Source organism: Scyliorhinus torazame, chromosome 4, assembly GCF_047496885.1.
Source record: "Scyliorhinus torazame isolate Kashiwa2021f chromosome 4, sScyTor2.1, whole genome shotgun sequence".
In the NCBI taxonomy this organism is placed as follows: Eukaryota; Metazoa; Chordata; class Chondrichthyes; order Carcharhiniformes; family Scyliorhinidae; genus Scyliorhinus; species Scyliorhinus torazame.
This window is the reverse complement of record NC_092710.1, coordinates 341,403,031-341,424,108: the sequence shown is the minus strand read 5'-3', so window position 1 is coordinate 341,424,108 and position 21,078 is coordinate 341,403,031. Positions and strand designations below refer to the sequence as shown.

The 21,078-nt window shown below is 47.5% G+C and overlaps 1 protein-coding gene across 1 annotated transcript in view; it reads right to left on the bottom strand.

Annotated features, from left to right (window-relative positions):
• LOC140411186 (inactive tyrosine-protein kinase 7-like) overlaps positions 1–21,078 on the bottom strand; it is a 473,753-nt gene that overhangs the window by 52,377 nt on the left and 400,298 nt on the right. Inside the window, exons 11-14 of the mRNA XM_072500275.1 lie at positions 15,043–15,189; positions 14,042–14,183; positions 4,566–4,693; positions 4,252–4,452 (exon numbers count right to left, since the gene is read on the bottom strand). Of these exons, the coding sequence (XP_072356376.1) occupies positions 4,252–4,452; positions 4,566–4,693; positions 14,042–14,183; positions 15,043–15,189 (618 nt within the window). The remainder of the gene's footprint in view (positions 1–4,251; positions 4,453–4,565; positions 4,694–14,041; positions 14,184–15,042; positions 15,190–21,078) is intronic.

The following is a 21,078-nucleotide window of genomic DNA, read 5'->3' as shown; positions in this document are numbered from 1 at the left end:
AACTCTACAATGAAAACTAGAAAGCTAGTCTTGACTAAGTTTATTGTGTTCAGCAATCACTTCACCAATAACAACACAGAGCCACCTGTATCTCCTTTATATTTGGTGGTCTATTAAACAGTTAAGTGCAGTCTATTCAAAAATTAAAACCCCAATTTACCTTACGTACTGGGGAACATTAAACTCTTTATGTCAACCTTGTGGGAGCACTTTGCAGCTGCAGGTTGTGCTGCTTACTCTTGCTGGTGGCTGCAGCTGCCTGGGAGCCGGTGTGGTCATAAAGGAGGACAATATTTTCAGGGATGCCTGGGTCCTTGAGCACTGGGCTCGTGGGGTTCTATGGGACGAGGGGGGGCCGGGCCGGTTTGGGGCGGAGGGGAGACCTGGTGCTTGGCATTGGCCTGGGTGGGCTCACAGGTAGTGCTATTGGGAAGGTGATTTCCTGGATTGCAGATGCTTTTGTTGCTGGTGTGGTGAGTGCTGCATGCGGCTGGCGTGTCGCCGTGGATTGGACGTGCTGGGGGTCGGGGATGTTCGGCTGCACCTTGGGCACAGTGGAGTGTGTGGATGCCGGGATTTGGTTCCGGTGGGGTAGGGACGTGAGGGGGGGGGGGGGCTGTGCGGTTGTGGCTCGGGGGGTGGCGTGGATGCTTGGAACAGGTAACACAGATCATTTTGCCACAAAGGTTTTTTTACTCGTTCATGGGATGTGGGCGTCGCTGGCTGGGACAGCATTTGTTGCCCATCTCGGAGGGCATTTAAGGGTCAACCAAATTGCTATGGGTCTGGAGTCACATATAGGCCAGAACAGGCAAGGACGACAGATTTCCTTCCCTAAAGATAAAAGTATGAAGCAGTGAGCTTCTTGTTAATCTGCTTTACAACAATAGACAATGGTTTCACTGTCATCATTAGACTTTTAATTCCAGAATTCTTTTATTGTTAAATTCAAATTCCACCATCTGCCCTGATGGGAATGATAGCACATTCTCAGGCTTATGCTCCATTTCTGTTGAGGAACCTGCGAGGGAGTTATTATGTGTTTTCTTTTGTGAAAATGAGTTGATATAGCTTTGTATTGGTACCAATATGGAACAGTGACATTTCACTGTTTTTTTAATGGTTAGTGTGATATGTGGAATTTTACGTAGTTGATTTTCAAATCTTTGTTATTGTTTGACCGTCGAATGAACAAAATATTCTCCCTGAAGAGCTCTTCCCAGAGACCCAATGCAAATTCTGCCCACTGAGTAGCACAAAGGTGGTATCCTCACCGTGTGGCAGCTACAAGAGAAATGCAGGGAACAGCACAAACCCTTGTACATAGTCTTCTCCAGCCGTCAGCACCATCAATGTGAGGGTCTATGGAGTGTCGTCCATCAATTCAGCTGCCCCCAAATGTTTGTCACCATCGGCCTCCGCCTGCTCCACAATGACATGTAGGCCATGAACCTGACCAATAGATCCACCACAGACCCGATTCACGTTTGGACTGGGGTGAAGCCAGGCTGTGTCATTGCACCCATGTGGTTCTTGATCTTCTTTGCTTCAGTGATACATCTCACTCTCAGCAAGACCGCCAATGGAGTGGAGCTAAACTATAGAACAAATGGGAATCTATACAACCGTCATCGCCTGCAGGACAGGTCCAAGGTCATCCCATTCTCTTCCACTGAACTACAGTATGCAGATGATGCTTGCGTCTGTGCACACTCAGAGGCTGAACTCCAAGGCACCTCACCCAGGCCCACTCCCCCGCCCTCTCCCCCCGTAACTCCACCTAATCTGCACATCCCTGGACACTAAGGGGCAATTTAGCATGGCCAATCCACCTAACCTGCGCATCTTAGAGGGCAGCACGGCAGCATTGTGGATAGCACAATTGCTTCACAGCTCCAGGATCCCAGGTTCGATTCCAGCTTGGGTCACTGTCTGTGTGGAGTCTGCACATCCTCTCCGTGTGTGCGTGGGTTTCCTCCGGGTGCTCCGATTTCCTCCGACAGTCCAAAGATGTGCAGGTTAGGTGGATTGGCCTGATAAAATTGCCCTTAGTGTTCAAAATTGCCCTTAGTGTTGGGTGGGGTTGCTGGGTTATGGGGATAGGGTGGAGGTGTTGACCTTGGGTGGAGTGCTCTTTCCAGGAGCCGGTGCAGACTTGATGGGCCGAATGGCCTCCTTCTGCACTGTAAATTCTATGATAATCTATGATAATCTTTGGACTGTGAGAGAAAAACCAATGCAGACACTGGGAGGATGTGCAAACTCTACTCAGACAGTCACCCAAGGCTGGAATTAAACTCGGATCCCTGATGCTGTGAGGCAGCAGTGCAGTGCTAACCACTCTGCCAGCAGTAGTCATAACCACCTTTCTACATGTGGACTCTTTACATCCAGCACCTCAAAACCCTGAGAAAGTACCACCTGCACTGCCTCTGCAAGATCCTGCAAATCCATTGGATGGATAGGTGTATCAGCGTTTTCACTCGAGATCAAAATCCCCGGCATCAAAGCATTGGCCCCGCTGGGTGGGCCACATCGTCCACATACCTGACACGAGTCTCCCGAAACAAGCACTCTACTCGGAGCTTCGGCACGGCAAGCAAGCCCCCAAAAGGTCAAAGAAATACTTCAATGACACCAAAAGTGCAGCACCCCCACCGACACTTGGGAATCTCTGGCCCAAGACTGTCCCTATGGAGCTAAAGCCTCCGGGAAGGAGCTGAGCACCTCGATTTTCATCGTCGAGAACAGGCTGAAGTAAAGTGTTGACAGTGAAAGGACCGCATGGCAACCCGGGCATCAGACGCACGCTCCCCTAACCACTGTCTGCCCCACCTGTGACAGAAACTGTAGGTCACACATTGGACTCAGTCACCTGAGAACTCATTCTTAGTGTGGACCAAGTCCCCGAGAGACTGCCCAAGAAAAAATGTACATAATTCTTTTTTCCCGTGAAAACAATTGCAAAATGTTCATTCACTACCTCAACCACTGCATCTACCAGGTGGTCTTTTTGGTTCTACCCTGACTTTGATGATCTTTTAACAATTTATGTATTGATATTTAAAGACGTTTGGAATTTCAATTCTCCTCCTATTCACTCTCTATTCCCCATTTCCCTCTTATTTCCTTTTTCAGTTCTCCTCGCTATTCAACGTGGTTCTCTACTATGAGCCTGGCACTCACCACAATTAGCCTGTATCTTTCAGAAAAAGGGCTGATGGGCGACGGGCCGATGGGCACCGGGCAGATGGGCACCGTGCTGATGGGCCGGTACTGCGGGGGCTGATGGGTGTAGCCATCTGGGATAGCCACTTCCCGATTACAAAATGGACACTTTGCAAAGATTGCAGGGAAAATGGACAATGCTGAGAAAACAAGCAGGTTCAGGGTTTGTCTGCATATTGGAGCCGCAGCTCCCAGACAAGACCAAAACTGCAAATCCATTAGCATACTGATGGCCCATCTCCGGGAACAAAAGAGTAACATTTGAGTAACCGATACTAAGGCAGACACCCCAGCGCCAGAGGAGACCAGAACAAAGCAGGCCAACGGCCACCTAGGACAAGCCAGCCATCAGGGCACCCACCCCTTTATTGGACGAGATCGATAGGAACGATCAAGAAACGGCCCAATTAATTGGGCCCGAGTTCAAGGCCCGCCCAAAAGCGCGCAGCCCCTTTGGGTATAAGAAGGATCCCCCAAGAGAGAATTGTTCTCTTGGCTCCGGCTCTCACCGAGGAGAGACCTGCCCAACAGCTGCACCAGAAGCAAGTAAGTCCAAGGTCAACGCACGCTACCAGACGACCTTAACTGTTCCCCTTCACCCCTTCGACCCCAGCAGCCTCAGAGCTGAACAACGGCCCTTGTTCCTGACCGAGTGGGTGCCCGAAGCTAAGTATAGGCTTTAGCAGTAGTGATAGTTTAGTCTGTAGAATTTGTGCATGAGTAGATTTAGCTGTGTGTGTAAATAAATAAGCATTTGACTTTGAACTAACTAACTGGTATATCGAGTCTTTGATCAGTATTCGGTTTGAACCTTGTGGCGGTATCGAAAGATACCTGGCGACTCGAGAGCAAACATAATTAGGATTAAGGAAGGCGACCATATTGACCGCCATATTCAGAGCCAAATAAAGAGAACACAAATTAGCAACATGGGCACCAGGCTGATGGGCACCAGGCTGATGGGCACCAGGCTGATGGGCACCATCACATCTGCTGAAGCCAAGTGCTGCACATGCATCTTACCATTCAGCACCTCCATTTCAGGTTCTTCTCCCTCTGGGCCCTTGTGCAACCTCTTCGCCTTTCGTCTTTTTTTGCAATAGAACATGAGACCTAATACAATGATGATGTAAGCTACTGCAGCTCCAACGGAGAGTCCAATCGTCTGGATCATCTTATATGGAGTATGGTGATTTCCATTTTCTTCAAATACGGCTGGCTTACCTTCAGGGACACAAAAAAAAGAAGTAAATTTGGGGAGTTTTATGCTATTTTCAAATCGTTGCGCAAATATAAAGTGTTGAGGAGAACTGTGTAAATCAACAATCATTACTCACTAACAACATAGAGGAAAGCATCTCTGTGCAGGATGCTGCAGTTGTTGCCAGCGATACACGTGTATTTCCCACTATCCTCTGCATTGACATCATGGATTACCAGGGACCCATTTGCCACTTTCTGTACCCTGTTGTAGCATTCAGAAACAAATCAGGAGAAGAATCAGTCAAGCCACTCATTCAAAGGATTAATGTTTAAGGGACTATTCCAGGTACCTGCAAGCAGCATCAGCGGATGTTTATGGCCAAACCAAGGAGGTGTGAAGTTTGTAGAAAGGTTTTGGGCCGGTCTAGTTCTTAGCTGCCAAAAGCTGCGAAATGACCTACATTACCTTGATGTTGACCTCATGATACGGCTATGACCACAGTGAATGTTGATTGTTGAGCAAATCAAATCCCAGAGGGAAACTTGGCTTATGAACTATACAAAACGCTTTTTTGCATTCTTTATTTTTTTAATAATATTTTATTAAGGTATTTGAAAATTTTTATGAGCGTAACAAAAACAATGACATCAACATGGTATAATAAACATTTGCCCCCCCATCTCAATCTTCACGCACCTCAACCATACAACAACAATCCCCCACCCCCTTGGAATACTGCATCTGCGGACATTTTTCATTTTCCCCGAGAAAGTTGACGAACAGCTGCCACCTCCAGGAGAACCCTAACATTTACCCTCTTGAGGCAAACTTTATCTTCTCGAGACTGAGAAACCCAGCCATGTCACTAACCCAGGTCTCTACACTAGGGGGTTTCGAGTCCCTCCACATTAATAAGATCCGTCTCCGGGCTACCAGGGAGGCAAAGGCCAGGACGTCAGCCTCTTTCACCCCCTGAACTCCCGGATCTTCCGACACTCCAAAGATCGCTACCTCCGGACTCGGCACCACCCGTGTTTTTAGCACCGTGGTCACTGCCTTAGCAAAACCCTGCCAAAACCCTCTAAGCTTCGGGCATGCCCAAAACCTGTGGACATGATTTGCTGGGCTTCCCGCGTACCTCGCACACCTATCCCCTACCCCGAAAAACCTGCTCATCCTCGCCACTGTCATGTGTGCCCGGTGGACTACCTTAAATTGTATCAGGCTAAGCCTGGCGCACGATGAGGAGGTATTAACCCTGCTTAGGGCATCCGCCCAAAAAACTGCCTCTATCTCTCCTCCTAGCTCGTCCTCCCACTTGTCCTTAACCTCCTCCACCGGAGTTTCCTCCGCCTCCGAAAGCTCCGATACCTTCCCCTCTCCCACCCAGGTACTGGAGACTTCTATCCTGTATCCCCCGTGGCGGCAGCAGCGGAAAGGCCGGCATCTGTTTTGCTCTGGCCATCGCGCACCTGCAAATACCTAAAACCATTCTCTGCTGGCAATTTAAATTTATCCTCCAAAGCTTTCAAGCTGGAGAAGCTCCAGTCTATAAATAGGTCCCCCATCCTTCTAATTCTTGCCCTCTGCCAACTCCAGAACCCGCCACCTAGCCTACCCGGTACAAACCGGTGGTTGTTATAAATCGGGGTCCAAATCGATGCTCCCTCCACTCTCCTATCTCCTCCACTGCCCCCAGATCCTCAGAGTCGGCACTACCACTGGACGTGTGGAGTATCTGGCCGGCGAGAACGGCAGAGGTGCCGTTACCAATGCTCCCAGACTGGTGTCTTTACATGACGCCGCCTCCATCCGCTCCCATGTCGACACCTCCCCCACTACCCACTTCCTGATCATGGCTATATTAGCCGCCCAGTAGTAATTGCAGAAGTTCGGCAGCACCAACCCACCCTCTCCCCAACTGCGCTTTCTTCACTTGCGGGGTTTTACCCGCCCACACAAAGCCCAAAATAACCTTATTCACCCGCTTGAAAAAGGCCTTCGGGATGAAGATGGGAGGCACTGAAAGACAAACAGAAATCTGGGGAGGACCGTCATTTTCACGGTCTGTACCCTCCCCGCCAGGGAGCGGGAGCATGTCTCATCTCTTAAAGTCCCCTTCCATTTGTTCAACCAACCGGGATAGGTTTAACTTGTGTAGTACCTCTGAATTCCGGGCCACCTGGATTCCCAGACATCAAAAGCTCTTCCCTACCATTCTAAGCGGCAGCTGTCCCAGCCTCTTCTCCTGTCCTCTTGCCTGGATGGCAAACATCTTGCTTTTCCCCATGTTCAATTTATACCCCGAAAAATTGCCAAATTCCCCCAAGATTCGCATTACTTCCCCCATCCACTCCCAACGGGTCCGAAATGTACAAGAGCAGGTCATCTGTGTAGAGCGAGACCCGGTGCCCCACCACCATCCCGAACCAGCCCTTTCCAGTTCCTAGAGGCTCTTAACGCCATGGCCAATGGCTTCCCGTACCAGCCTCCCCGAACAGGCGCTGGAATGTGGCGACTAGGGACTTTTCACAGTAACTTCATTTGAAGCCTACTTGTGACAATAAGCGATTTTCACTTTTCATTTCTATGGCCAGAGCAAACAGTAACGGGGAGAGGGGGTATCCTTGCCTCGTCCTTCGGTGTAGTTCAAAATACCCCGACCTCAGCCGGTTCGTACGCACACTCGCTACTGGTGCCTGATAGAGCAACCGCACCCAGTCGATAAAGCCCTCACCAAACCCAAACCTTCCCAGCGCCCCCCACAGGTAATTCCACTCCACCCGATCAAAAGCTTCTCCACATCCATCGCTACCACCACCTCTGCCTCCTCTCCTTCTGAGGGAATCATAATAACATTTAGAAGCCTTCGAACATTGGCCTGGAGTTGCCTGCCCTTAACAAATCTCGTCTGGTCTTCCCCTATCACCCCCGGGACACAGTCCTCTATCCTTGTGGCCAGTATCTTAGCCAGCAGTTTGGGATCCACATTTAGTGGAGAAATCGGCCTGTATGACTCGCATTGCTCCGGATCCTTCTCCCGTTTCAAGATCAATGAAATTGATGTCGCATTACATTCATCCCCCACCATCTGGCCTGCAAAATCCTACCAACTGTCCTGGCTTGATACAATTCACACCTCTTTAACCTGGGGTTACCCCATCTCTGGATCTGTAAAGATTTAATCACCTGCTAATGCTCGCATTCCTAGCATTGTTTGGCATCTTTGAATTTGTCTATATATGTGTTTCTGGAACAGACCTCTGCATTCACCTGAGGAAGGAGCAGCGCTCCGAAAGCTAGTGACATCGAAACAAACCTGTTGGACTTTAACCTGGTGTTGTAAGACTTCGTACTGTGCTCACCCCAGTCCAACGCCGGCATCTCCACATAATGAAATTGAAGCCTGCAACATTGTTGGGGGGAGGACTCCCTTCTCTCTTGCTTCGTTAAATGTCCTCACCAGGAGGGGGCTCAATATCTCTGAAAACTTCTTATAGAATTCCACCGGATAGCCGTCAGGCCCCGGGGCCTTGCCCGACTGCATGCACTCCAGCCCCTAGATTATTTCCTCAATCTCAATTGGGGCTCCCAGCCCCTCCACCAGGTCCTCCTCCACCCTCAGGAACCTCAACTGATCCAGAAATTGCCTCATCCCCTCCACCCCAGCCGGGGATTCCGACTCTCATAACTTACTCTAAAAGTCCTTAAACACCTCGTTCACCCCCGCTGGGTCCAGGACAGTATTACATTCACTACTCTTTATTTTACCTATCTCCCTGGCTGCCTCTTTTCCTGAGCTGGTGCGCCAACATTCTGCTTGCCTTTTCCCCGTACTCATAGATCGCCCCCCTTGCCTTCCTCAACTGGTCCACTGGTTTCCCTGTGGTCAACAGCCCAAACTCCATCTATAACCTCCGCCGCTCCCTCAGTAGCCTCGCATCCAGGGCCTCAGAGTATCTCCTGTCCACCTGGAGTATCTCCTCCACTAATCTATCCCTCTCAGCCCGTTCCACCTTTTCTCTGTGGGCCCGTATCGAGATTAATTCCCCTCTGACTACTGCCTTCATAGCTTCCCAGACCGTCGCTGCAGAGACCTCCCCCATATCATGTGTTTCCAGGTAGTTCTGAATGGACTTGTTAACCCACCCACAGACCGCCTCGTCCGCTAGCAACCCCACATCCAGTCTCCACAGCGGGCGTTGCCCTCTCTCCACACTAACCCGTACATCCACCCAGTGCGGGGCATGATCCGACACTGCAATTGCCGAATACTCAGCATCCACCACCTTCGGTATCAGCGCTCTGCTCAGAACAAAAAAGTCCATGCGAGAGTATACCTTGTGGACATGTGGAAAAAAGGAAAACTCCTTCGTCCTCGGCCGTGCAAACCTCCATGGGTCTACTCTCCCCATCTGTTCCATAAAACCCTTCAATTCCTTTGTCGCAGCCGGCCTCCTCCCTGTCCTGGATTTTGACCGGTCCAATTCCGGATCAATGACTGTGTTGAGGTCCCCTCCCATGATCAGGTTATGTGACTCTAAGTCTGGGATCTTACCTATCACCCGCCTCAAAAATTCCACGTCGTCCAAATTCAGAGCATATATGTTCACAAGTACCACTCGCACCCCCTCCAGCTTCCCACTCACCATTATGTACCTACCCCCCTTGTCTGACACGATTCTCCCTGCCGCGAATGCCACTCGTTTGCTGATCAAGATCGCTACCCCCCTGGTCTTTGAGTCCACTCCAGAGTGGAACACTTGGCTAACCCACCCCTTCCTCAATCTCGTCTGGTCTGTAACCTTTAGGTGTGTCTCTTGTAGCATTGTCATGTCCACCTTCAGTTCCCTCAAATGTGTGAACACGCGAGCCCTCTTGACCTGCCCATTCAGTCCTCTCACGTTCCATGTGATCAGCCTGGACGGGGGGCTTCCAACGCCCCCCCCCCCCCCCCCCCGCCCCGCCGACTAGCCATCGCCCTTTTTAGGCCAGCCTCGAGCCATCCGCTTTCTCGAGTCCCCACTTGGGCTGTTGCCGTTCCCGACCTCCCATTTGTCCCCTAGTAACAGTTCCTCCCCTGTCAGCAAAGCAGCTCCCCCCCCCCCCCCCCCCCGCCACTAGCAACAACACTAAAAGCACAATCCCCCAAGTCAAGCTCCAGCTTAACACCTGTCCACCCCCCACTGCGCTTCTGAGAGTCAGCTGACCCATGCTGACTCGATTGCTCCCGCCCCTGGCACCAAGCAGTCTGTCTCCCTATTGTACTCTACTATCTCCCCCCCACTTGAATAAACATTTTAAAAGCATCACATTCCCCAGTAAACAAACAGAAAAAAAAACCCTGAAAAACAATCACTTTAGAAAAATAGTCACCCAAGAAGCAGCCCAACCCTCCTCTAACAAGGTCGCTGCAAGACAGATCAACAGTTAAACATCCACACAGCCCATTATTTCACATAGAGCTACTTAAATTTTTACAAAACAGCACCGCAAATCACTGCCACAGTACTTCTCCAAGGCTTAAGTGTCTTTTAATTCGCCTCCAGCTTCATTTCTTCAATAAAGGTCCATACTTCGCTTGGCGTTTCAAATAGAAGTCCTGTTCCTCATGTGTGACCCACAGGCGAACTCCATCCCCTTCTTAAAGAGGGTCGTTTTTGCCTGATTGAACCCAGCCTCTTGGCCAAATCCACTCCCAGATCCTGATAAATGCGCAACTCACAGTTCTCCCACTTGCTGCTCCGTTCTTTCTTGGCCCACAGCAAGACGTGTTCCTTGTCCATGAAACAGTGAAAACGTACCACCATGGCCCTCAGCGGTTCGTTCGCTCTGGGCTTCCTCGCGAGGGCTCTGTGCGCTCTGTCCAATTCCAGGGGCTGAGGGAACACTCCAACCCCCATCAACTTCTCCAACATGTCCGTCACATAGGCCCTCGCATCCGATCCCTCACTGCCTTCAGGGAGGCCAACAATTCTGAGATTCTGCTTCCTGGGCCTATTCTCCAGCTCCTCTAGCTTCTCCTGCATTCTTTTCTGCCGGTCGGTCATCATCCCCACCTTGCTTTCCAGCATGGTTATATACTCCTCGTGCTTGGGCAACTTTTGTTCGACCTCCTGGATCGCTCTCCTGATTCTGAACCACTTGATCAATCGAAGCCTTAATCGGGTCCAGCGTGTCCTTCTTCAGCTTGGCGAAGCAATCTTCAAAAAACTTCATCAGCTGCTCCATCGACCACTGCGCCATCTCCCCGCGGTCCTTGCCCTCCGCCATGCTGTCCCGGGTTACCAGCTCTGCTTATAGGACTTTGCCATCTCACACGTCCACTTCTGGTCTAATTCTCCATACACCGGAGGGGGATTTCTCCTTACTGTCTCACTCTTCACTGCTTTGTCCAATAAAATCTGAAAAAAAACCGGGGGGAAAAGGTCCAAAAGTCTGTTACAGGCAGGAGCTATCAAATGTGCGACCTACCCCTCCATGGCCGCCACCGGAAGTCGTTTTTTTGCATTCTGAAACAAAACGTACTTATCTCAGCAGCAAAGAGGTCCAGTACAACTTCTGGGTTTTTACAAATTAAAAGATAAAGATTAACAAGAAAAAAAAGGAAAACTTTGGCACACAAGAGTTCCGCAGTTAAAAATAGTCTTACAGAACATTCCCCAAAAGACTCCTTACCTGGTCAGACCCAAAAGTCAACACCTTCCAGGCAACACTCCCTTATATATGTTTAACTATTTTAAAAATCCAGTAAAATGACCCAAGGCAAACTGCTGTCCCTCTAGTAAAGGTATACCACACCTCTCAAACTAGCTTCCACTCTGCTGTGGAAATCCAAGAAACTTCAGAAAGAAGGCTGCTTTCTACAGCCCAACACTTCTCTGGCTTGACTGGATGGCTGAAGCAGCCTGCCTCTCAGGACATTCTGTTCTCGGGTTTTATGTTTGGCGAGGAGAGGCCAGGCTCTTCAGAGTCGAGTGACTCTTAGGAACCAATTTTGGAAGAAGTCGGTTCAATTGGTTAACTGGCAACTGGTGGACTGACCAGGGACAGTGTTCTGCCTGACAACGGTCAGTGACTGGTTCCTGCATGATGCTTTCGGAGAGAACTTGGCAGAAGCGTTTAGACCTTGGACAGAGAAGGTATGAGCTTTCTCTCTTGCTTGGTGAAGGAAAGAACTGCTCTATTGTGCTAAAATCAGTGAATGCCTAGCACATCTTTGCTGTGAACTTGAAATGATGCTGAGAATTACAGAGAAAGTAGACAACCTTTCCAGAGAAAAACATCTCAAGCAGAGAAGGAAGAAATACCAAAACAAAATCCTGAACGAAGACATTGACTGGAAGTCATCCCAGTGCAAACTTCCTTTATCCTTTTATTTTATTAACATTTGCTTTATCTTTCAACCACCCTCTCTTCCTGTGTTATTTGACTGTGTGCGTGTGTGTGTGTGTGCGTGTGTGTGTATGCGCGCGTGTGTCAAGAGTGGAGGTAGTCAGAAGTTGTTTTGATAAAGGAGTATTAGATAGTCAGCTAGATGTTTCTGTCAGATTGATTAGTATACTGTACATACTAAAAAGGTTACTCTGATTAATAAGTTTGCGGATGACACAAAGGTTGGTGGAATTGAGGATAGCGATGAGGACTGTCAGTGGATACAGCAGGATTTAGATCATTTGGAGACTTGGGCGGCGAGATGGCAGGTGGAGTTTAATCCGGACAAATGTGAGGTAATGCATTTTGGAAGGTCTAATGCAGGTAGGGAATATAGAGTGAATGGTAGAACCCTCAAGAGTATTGAAAGTCAGAGAGATCTTGGTGTACAGGTCCACAGGTCACTGAAAGGGGCAGCACAGGTGGAGAAGGTAGTCAAGAAGGCATTTGGCATGCTTGCCTTCATTGGCCGGGGCATTGAGTATACAAATTGGCAAGTCATATTGCAGCCGTATAGAACTTTAGTTAGGCCACGCTTGGGAGTATTGTGTTCAATTCTGGTCGCCACACTACCAGAAGGGTGTGGAGGCTTTAGGGATGGTGCAGAAGAGATTTACCAGGATGTCGCCTGGTATGGAGGACATTAGCTATGAAGAGAAGTTGAATAAACTTGGTTTGTTCTCACTGGAATGAAGGAGGTTAAGAGGCGACCTGATAGATGTCTACAAAATTATGAGGGGCATAGCCAGAGTGGATAGTCAGAGACTTTTTCCCAGGGTAGAGGGGTCAAATACTAGGGGGCATAGGTTTAAGGTGCGAGGGGCAAGGTTTAGAGGAGATGTACGAGGCAAGTTTTTTACGCAGAGGGTAGTGGGTGCCTGGAACTCGCTGCCGGAGGAGGTAGTGGAGGCAGGGACGATAGTGACGTTTAAGGGGCATCTTGACAAATACATGAATAGGATGGGAATAGAGGGATACGGACCCAGGAAGTGTAGAAGATTGTAGTTTAGTCTGGCAGCATGGTCGGCACGGGCTTGGAGGGCCGAAGGGCCTGTTCCTGTGCTGTACTTTTCTTTGTTCTTTGTTCTTGTTCTTGTGTTAAAGGTTCAAACCTGGTGACTGTAGTTCATGCCTCAGCGCCAGGGACCCGGGATCAATTCTGGTTTGACTGTGCGGAGTCTGCACATCCTCCCCGTGTGTGCGTGGGTTTCTTCCGGGTGCTCTGATTTCCTCTCACAGTCCAAAGATGTGCAGGTTATCTGGATTGGCCACGATAAATTGCCCAGTGTCCAAAAGGTTAGGTTAGGCTACGGTGATGAGGTAGTGTGGGGCCTCGGTAGGGTGCTCTTCCCAAGGGTCGCTGCAGCATCGATGGATCGAATGGCCTCTCTCTGCACAGTAGGGATTCTATGGTCCAATGGGGGCTCATTCAAGGACCTCGGGTATTTTAAATAAAATCTCATTTCCCCTGTGTTGAGACTCTGGGTCAAATGGGGCTGGAATTGCCCAGTCACTAGCCCAGGGTGTCATAACAATCCACATCAAGTACAGAGTCATTACTTTTAATAATGAGCCACGTGTAAACTTTGGAGCCCCAAAATTTCTCTTGTTAAATACACTACCATGCATGAAAGATTCCTACAAACCTTGAAGAGTTCAGATTTAGTTCCCAGACTGGGTTGAGTTAACTGATTTCAGTTGAAGCAGTGTGGGAGCTAGCGTTAATGAACAGAATATCTGTGTGTTATTTAATAACATCTGCTAAAATGTGTGCATATACCTTCTGAGGACAGCAGCAGGCTCAACAACCCTATCCCCTCAACTGGGTTTACACATGAAGAAATGGCCACTTTGGGTGAAAAACGCATACCCATGGAACTGTGTCACATCATTAGGAGAAGGGGGGAAAATGAATAAAAAGAATATCATCTTGTACCAGTGGAAACATGTTGAAATGTCATAAAAAGGATCTGCATCCAAAACTCTGCATAATTAGTTTCTTACTTCAAGGATTCAGCCGGGAGTGAAAAGGGGTTTAAGGAACTCCACAGCTAAATAATAAGTGGAATCTGGAGTCTCTTTCTTACTGACCAACGATTCGCAACGCTTGTCCCAGAACATTACACGACAATTGCACTATTGTCTGCCAGTAGGTTAAAATAAAACACCCCCTACCTGTGTGTGACCTTGCTGGGATTCTCCTTCACTTTCCAATGAATGTTAGGCTGGGGTTCTCCAGTGGCTTGACAGTTCAGCACTGCAATATACCCCTGGTATACAGTTGTGTTCTCAGGCTCCATCTTAAACTTTGGCAAAACTAGGGGAAAGGCACAAATAGGGGATTTGGTTTTGCACTTGCATCAAAAAGAGACATTTCAATACAAAACGAATTATTCAGTTTTCTCCTTGCCCCTACTGCCAAATGTATGTACTCCCAGTTCTAATAGAAGCTAGTTTCGAGTAAGACCCCCATTCCAATCTGTCATAACATTCAGATTCTAAACACACACCCTCACTACCTGGGAGGAGCAACAAAAAATTGCATCAAGACCATCCATGACAGCTGACAAACAGGGCCTTTCACTGCAATTCAAACTCAACAAAAGGCACACGACAATGTCCCATCTGCCTTTTTGTTGTTCAGATTAAAAGTTTTATTTCCTTAGTTGGATTTCTGAAAAATTAAATTAAATTGCACAACTTTTAATACACTTGACCCAATTTTAGCAACACATTTTGCATGTGTCAATGCATTCAAATTTAACTGATCATCAGAGAAAGATTGTTCAGCTTTTCAAGGACCGATTTGGGGATTAAGATTGCAATTATTTACTAGAGGAATCACTGCTGCATTTAAGCTTTAGCACAATATTTTTAAAAATAAATTTAGAGTGCCAATTCATTTTTTCCCATTAAGGGACAATTGAGCGTGGCCAATCCACCTACCCTGCACATCTTTGGGTTGTGGGGGCGAAACCCACGCAAACACGGGGAGAATGTGCAAACTCCACACGGACAGTGACCCAGGGCCGGGATCGATCCTGGGATCCCGGCGCCGTGATGCAGCAGTGCTAACCACTGCGCTGCCCTCAGCTTCACCACAATATATAGATAGCTGATTAAGTGGGCTGATCCAAATGAGCAGACAGCTGAAATATTGACAGAGACAATCTTACCTGCAACAATAAGGTGCACAGGTGCCCTGATTCTCCCTTGACTATTTGATGCAACACAGACGTAGTGTCCAGCGTCACTTTTAGTCACTTTGGTAAAATGCAACAATCCAGCTTCTTGCCTAATGTGAGGGGATATGCGACTTCCATCTGTAGGTGAAGATACACCAGTTGGAGGAATGACAGAAGTTATTATGAAGTCAAATTAAATGTGCAGAAAACAGGCAGTGGAGTAAAATTGCACCATCAAAAACACTTCATCGAAAAGAAAAGTTTATCACAAAAAAAGACAACTCATCGCGTAAACCCAAATCAACAAAAAAAAAAGTGGCATCACAGGCAACAGGTATGCAGACGATAGGATGGTGAGTATTACCATTGAAATTTGAGCTTTGGGTTTCAGAGCTGTAGGAATAGTTAGCTGCCTGCAGCGCAGCCACAAGGATGAGAGTTGTGTGGATAGCATATTTCAGAAAGTGATTACTCTGGAGCTTAAGAATGTGCAGGCAGAGTGGTACTGGTGACTGCCAGACTGACTAGGAAAACTAGCTGGTTAGTGCAGGAGCCCCAAATGCATCTCACTTCGTTTTGAACAGGGTGCAATCACATAGGTAGAAAGAGGGATGGGGTCCTTCAGGCAGATTTTAGGGAGCTAGGAAATATATTGAAAAGTTGGACCTCAAAGGTAGTAAGCTCTGGATTTTTTCTCGTGCCATGAGCAAGTTAATACAGAAATAGCAGACAGGTAAACGTCTGGTTGGAGAGATGGTACAGGAGATAGCGCAAGAAAAGGGGCAGTTCAAAATTAAATTTTAGGGAATTAAGTTAATCAGGTGAATGGGACATGTCCTGGCTGATGGACAAGAGACAGAGAGTCGGGAGTTCTGGATTGCAAGATGTAACTAGTGGGGTGTCACAGGGTTCGGTCCTTGGGCTCCAGCTATTTACAATCTATATAAACGACTTGGATACAAGGTTCTATAGCCAAATTTGCAGATTATGGCGAAATTATGGAAAAGGACAAAGATGGACCAGGAGAAAAAGTTCTAAATTGTGTGCTGTGGGTAAAGGGGAACTGCTGAATGTACTGTGTTTATATTTCCCGAAGGCGTGTGATAAGGTGACTCATTAAAGGTCATTGCAGAAAATAAAAACTCATGGAGCAGGGGTAACACGTTGGCATGAATAGAGGATTGGCTAGCTAGCAAGAAACAAAGAGTAGGCATAAATAGATCTTTTTACCCACTCACTTAACCCCGTGTTCTTCGGGGGCATGACCGTGTGTGGGTCGCGGGCGGGTGTCGGGAGAGTCGCGGAGCTGTCCTTCGCGGCGCTCCCGATCGCGCAAATACCCGCACAGCAGCCGGCTTTTAACAACGCCGGCTGTAAGCGGCATTTAAAATGGCCGCGAACATGGAAAAAAAAAAATTGGCCGCATTGCGCATGCACGCACGATCATCGACGCAGTGCGTCCGCTATTTTTTTTAAACGGTCGCAGCTTTTTGTTTTACAAGTTTGGTTTTGTTTTTAATTCATTTATTTTATTAATTTAATTTTTATTTTTTTATTATATTCATTTAATTTTTTCCCATTTATTTTATTAATTTAATTTTTTATTTCTTTACAAGTTCGGAGGGGTTTTATTTAATAAGATTTTACGGAACAAAATGCAGAACTTTGGACAGATGGAGACTCCATACTTTCCGACACCGGAAGGCATCACCTTCATCCAACAGGTTCCATTAGAGGAGCGTGTTCGAGGGCCAAAGGGACCCAAAACCATTTCCTCCATTTTTATCAGCAGCAAACAAGTTAAGAGGAAATGGTGGGTCGCTCAGGTCGGCCGGCGTGGGTCGCTCAGGTCGGCCGGCGTGGGTCGCTCAAGTCGGCCGGCGTGGGTCGCTCAAGTCGGCCGGCGTGGGTCGCTCAGGTCGGCCGGCGTGGGTCGCTCAGGTCGGCCGGCGTGGGTCGCTCAGGTCGGCCGGGTTGGCTCCCGAAGGTTGGCCGGTTGGTAAAAATGGGTCCCCGGAAAAAAAGTTTGAAGAACACTGACTTAACCCATGTCGCTAACTTGGACAGAAGTAAAAGACAATGGTAATACTTGCCGTCCAATCACCTGCCTATCTGCTGCCCGATGATGCCTTGCCTTGACTTTCTAATTGTTTTGGATTTGCCTGGTGAGTTAGCTTTTTGGTGAAAAGCTTCCTGTTTCTATCAAATGATTTTGATGGTGCTGTTTGTTGAGCTGGCAAGATGTTAATGAGTGGTGTGTGGCACAGTGATCAGTGCTGGGGCCCTCAACCTTTTGCAATATATATATATATTTTTTTTTTAATTTTGGACTACCCAATTCATTTTTCCCAATTAAGGGGCAATTTAGCGTGGCCAATCCACCTACCCTGCACATCTTTGGGTTGTGGGGGCGGAACCCACGCAGACACAGGGAGAATGTGCAAACTCCACACGGACAGTGACCCAGAGCCGGGATCGAACCTGGGACCTCAGCGCCGTGAAGTAGCAGTGCTAACCACTGTGCCACCGTGCTGCCCTACTTTGCAATTTATATAACTGTCTTGGAAGAAGGGACCGAAGGTATGCTTACTAAATTTGCTGATGATACAAAGATAGGTAGGAAAGCAAGCTGTGAAGAGGACACAAGGAGGCTATAAAGGAACATAGATTGTTGAAGTGAGTGGGTAAAGATTTAGCAAATGGAGTATATGAATTGGAGAAATGTGAAATTGTCCATTTTGGCATATTATCTAAATGGTGAGAGATTGCAGGGCATGGAGACGCAGAGGGATCTAAGTGTCCTAGTACATGAATCATAAAACACTTGTACACAGGTGCAGCAAATAATCAGCAAAACTAATAGAATGTTATTGTTTAATACAAAGGAAACGGAATACAAAAGAATGGAGTACAGTAGGAGAGGTAGTGGCGTAATGGTATTGTCACTGGAGTCGTAATCCAGAGACCCAGAGTAACGCTCTGGGGACCCGGGCTCAAATCCTGCCACTGCAGATGGTGAAAATTTGAATTCAGTAAAACAAATCTGGAATTAAAAGTCTAATGACAACCATGAAACCATTATTGATTGTCGTAAAAACCCACTTGGTTCACTAATGTCCTTACCTAGTCTGGCCTGCATGTGACCCCAGACTCACAGCAACGCGACTGACTCTTAACTGCCCCCTCAATTAGGCATGAGCAATAAATGCTGGCACAGCCTGCGACTCCCATGCCCCATGAACGAATTAAAAGAAAAGATTGTTGAGACCACATCTGGAGTACTGTGTACAATATTATCTAAGGTTCTATGGCGAGACCACATCTGGAGTACTGTGTACAGTACTATCTATGATTCTTTGGTAAGACCACATCTGGAGTACAGTATTAGTCCCCTTATTTAAGGAAGGAAGTAAATGCATTAGCAGTTCAAAGAAGGTTTACTATACTAATAGCAGGACTGGACTAGTCTCCTTATGAGGAAAGATTGGGCAGGCTACGCTTGCATCCGTTGGAGTTTAGAAGAGCAAGAGGCAACTTGATTGAAACATTTAAATGAGGGGTACTGACAGGGTGGAGACAATGTTTCCGCTTGTGGGAGAATCTAGAACTCGGGTCAAGGTTTAAAAATACGGGTCACCCATTTAAGAGAGAGATGAGGAGAATGTTTTATTTCACAGGATATTGGGTCCTTGGAACTCTCTTCCTCAAAAGTCAGTGGAAGCAGAGTCTTGGAACATTTTTAAGGCAGAGATAGATCAATTCTTGATAAGCAAGAGGGTAAAAGGTTACTGGGGTAACCATGATCTTATTGAATAGTGGAACAAACTCAAGGAGCTGAATATCCTACTTCTAATTCGTATGTTTGTTTGATAGTATGAGATGTGCTAGGATAAGCTGGCAAAGGATACTTAAGGGGTTGGCAATGGCAGACATTTAAGGAACACAAGGATGAACTTCAACAATTATAATTCCCTGTCTGGCACAAGAGTAAGACGAGGAAGGTGACTCAACCATGGGTAACAAGGGAAATCAGGGATAGCATTAAAGCCAAATAGGAGGCACATAATTGGCAAAATGAAATGAAAAAGAGGCAAGCCTGAGGACTGGGAGAAATTTAAAATTAATAGAAATAATAGAAATTCCAGCAGAGTTCGCAGAGTTTAATTCAGAAGGGGAAAATAGAATACGAGCTTGCAGGAAACATAAAAACTGACTGCAAAAGCTTCTATAGATATGTGAAGAGAAAAAGACTGGTGAAGACAAATGTGGACAGGATCGACTGGGCTTGTACTCACTGGAGTTTAGAAGAATGAGAGGGGATCTCATAGAAACATAGAAATTCCTGATGGGACTGGACAGGCTAGATGCGGGAAGAATATTCCTGATGTTGGGGACGTCCAAAATTAGGGGTCACAGCCTCAGATAAGGGGTAAGCCAGTCAGGACTGAGATGAGGAAGAACTTCTTCTCTCAGAGAGTTGTGGACTTATGGAATTCTCTACCACAGAACGCTGCTGGGGCCGGTTGTTGGATATATTCAAGAGGGAGCTGGATGTGGCCCTTGCGGCTAAAGGGATCAAGGGGCATGGAGAGAAAGCGGGAGTGGGATACTGAATTTGCCATGATCAGCCATGATCATATTGAATGGTGATGCAGGCTCGAAGGGCCGAATGGCTGATTCCTGCACCTATTTTCTATGTTTCCCTTTGGGATTTGGTTTCAGCAGCAATTAAAATCTGGTGGATCATAACACAGCCAAAATACTTTAGAAGTCTGATGTGAAATGTGGCAGCCAATCTTCACTCAGCAAATGGTAGCAACCACATAATGTGTTTCTGTGATGCTGACAGGAGGGTACCGGATAACCTACCTGTTCTTTAAAATAGTTCCATGGGATTTTTTTTACTTACACCTGGGAGAGCAGACGGGTTGGGTTTGTCTCATTCAAAGGCAGCACCTCCGACTATGCAGCATTTCTTCAGTACTGCACTGGAGTGTCAGCCGAGATTATTGTACTCAAGTCGTGGATGGAGCTATCAGCTGAGTAACGGTACAGAAACAATTGACCTGCTGCCTCGGCATCCGAAAGGGAAATTTCAGCAGAATGCGTGCTCGCAGTGGTCAGTCACTAACCTCTGCTGCAACCAAATTTGTATGGATCTATGTTAATTTCTGTTTCAGTGGGCACAATATCTGTGTTCCAAGTGTACCCACTTGGGCTACTTGGGGGTCAAGTTATGAACTTGTGTGGGACACCCACTCAGAGGCGAAGCTACCCAGACAAGGAAGAAGCCTGAAATGTAGTGTGCTGTGGACTACTCTTGGCCAGCTGTTAATAGACAGTTTGAGAATACGAGAGACACAGGTCGAAGCAGAAGACTGTTTGCCTGTGCAGACATGCCAAAGGAACACCAATATGGATAGGGAAAATCATTTCAGAGAGAATGTTGCCATTAAACATAAAATAAACCTTGAACATACTGCACAATATGGGAACGTTGTTTAAATGTAGGTCAGAAAATCCTAATACAATCAAGTGTCAGCACAGCTTTACGAATGTAAAATAGTGTTGACCAATGGCTGCATTTGCTGCTAACACTGTGCATGCACTGTACTGTTCTACTCTGTGATGGCATTGTGAGCGATAGGAGTAGGCAGCGTTCAGGAACAGAGACATCGGGGGAAGGAATGGAGCTGGGAACAGAGATATCCGGGGGGGGGGGGGGGGGGGGGAAAGAGTGGGAAGGAATGGAGATGGGGATTGGGATGGGGAAGAAGGGAAGGCTTCTGATCGATCCGATGATGGCTGCAATTCCAGACCACAGCCTCCATATTGCGTATTTGCAGCTGCAGGCATCTTCCTAGTGACAGGCCTGAGTTAAGGGGAAGAGGCTTCAGAACAAAAGATTCAAAATTGCAGGAAATCCGCACCCAACTGCCCACCTGCCGCGGGCAGCATATGCAGGATATGGAGACTGTAATCCGGAATTGCAGCCATCACCGGCTGGAGCAGGGGCCTCCCCTCCCT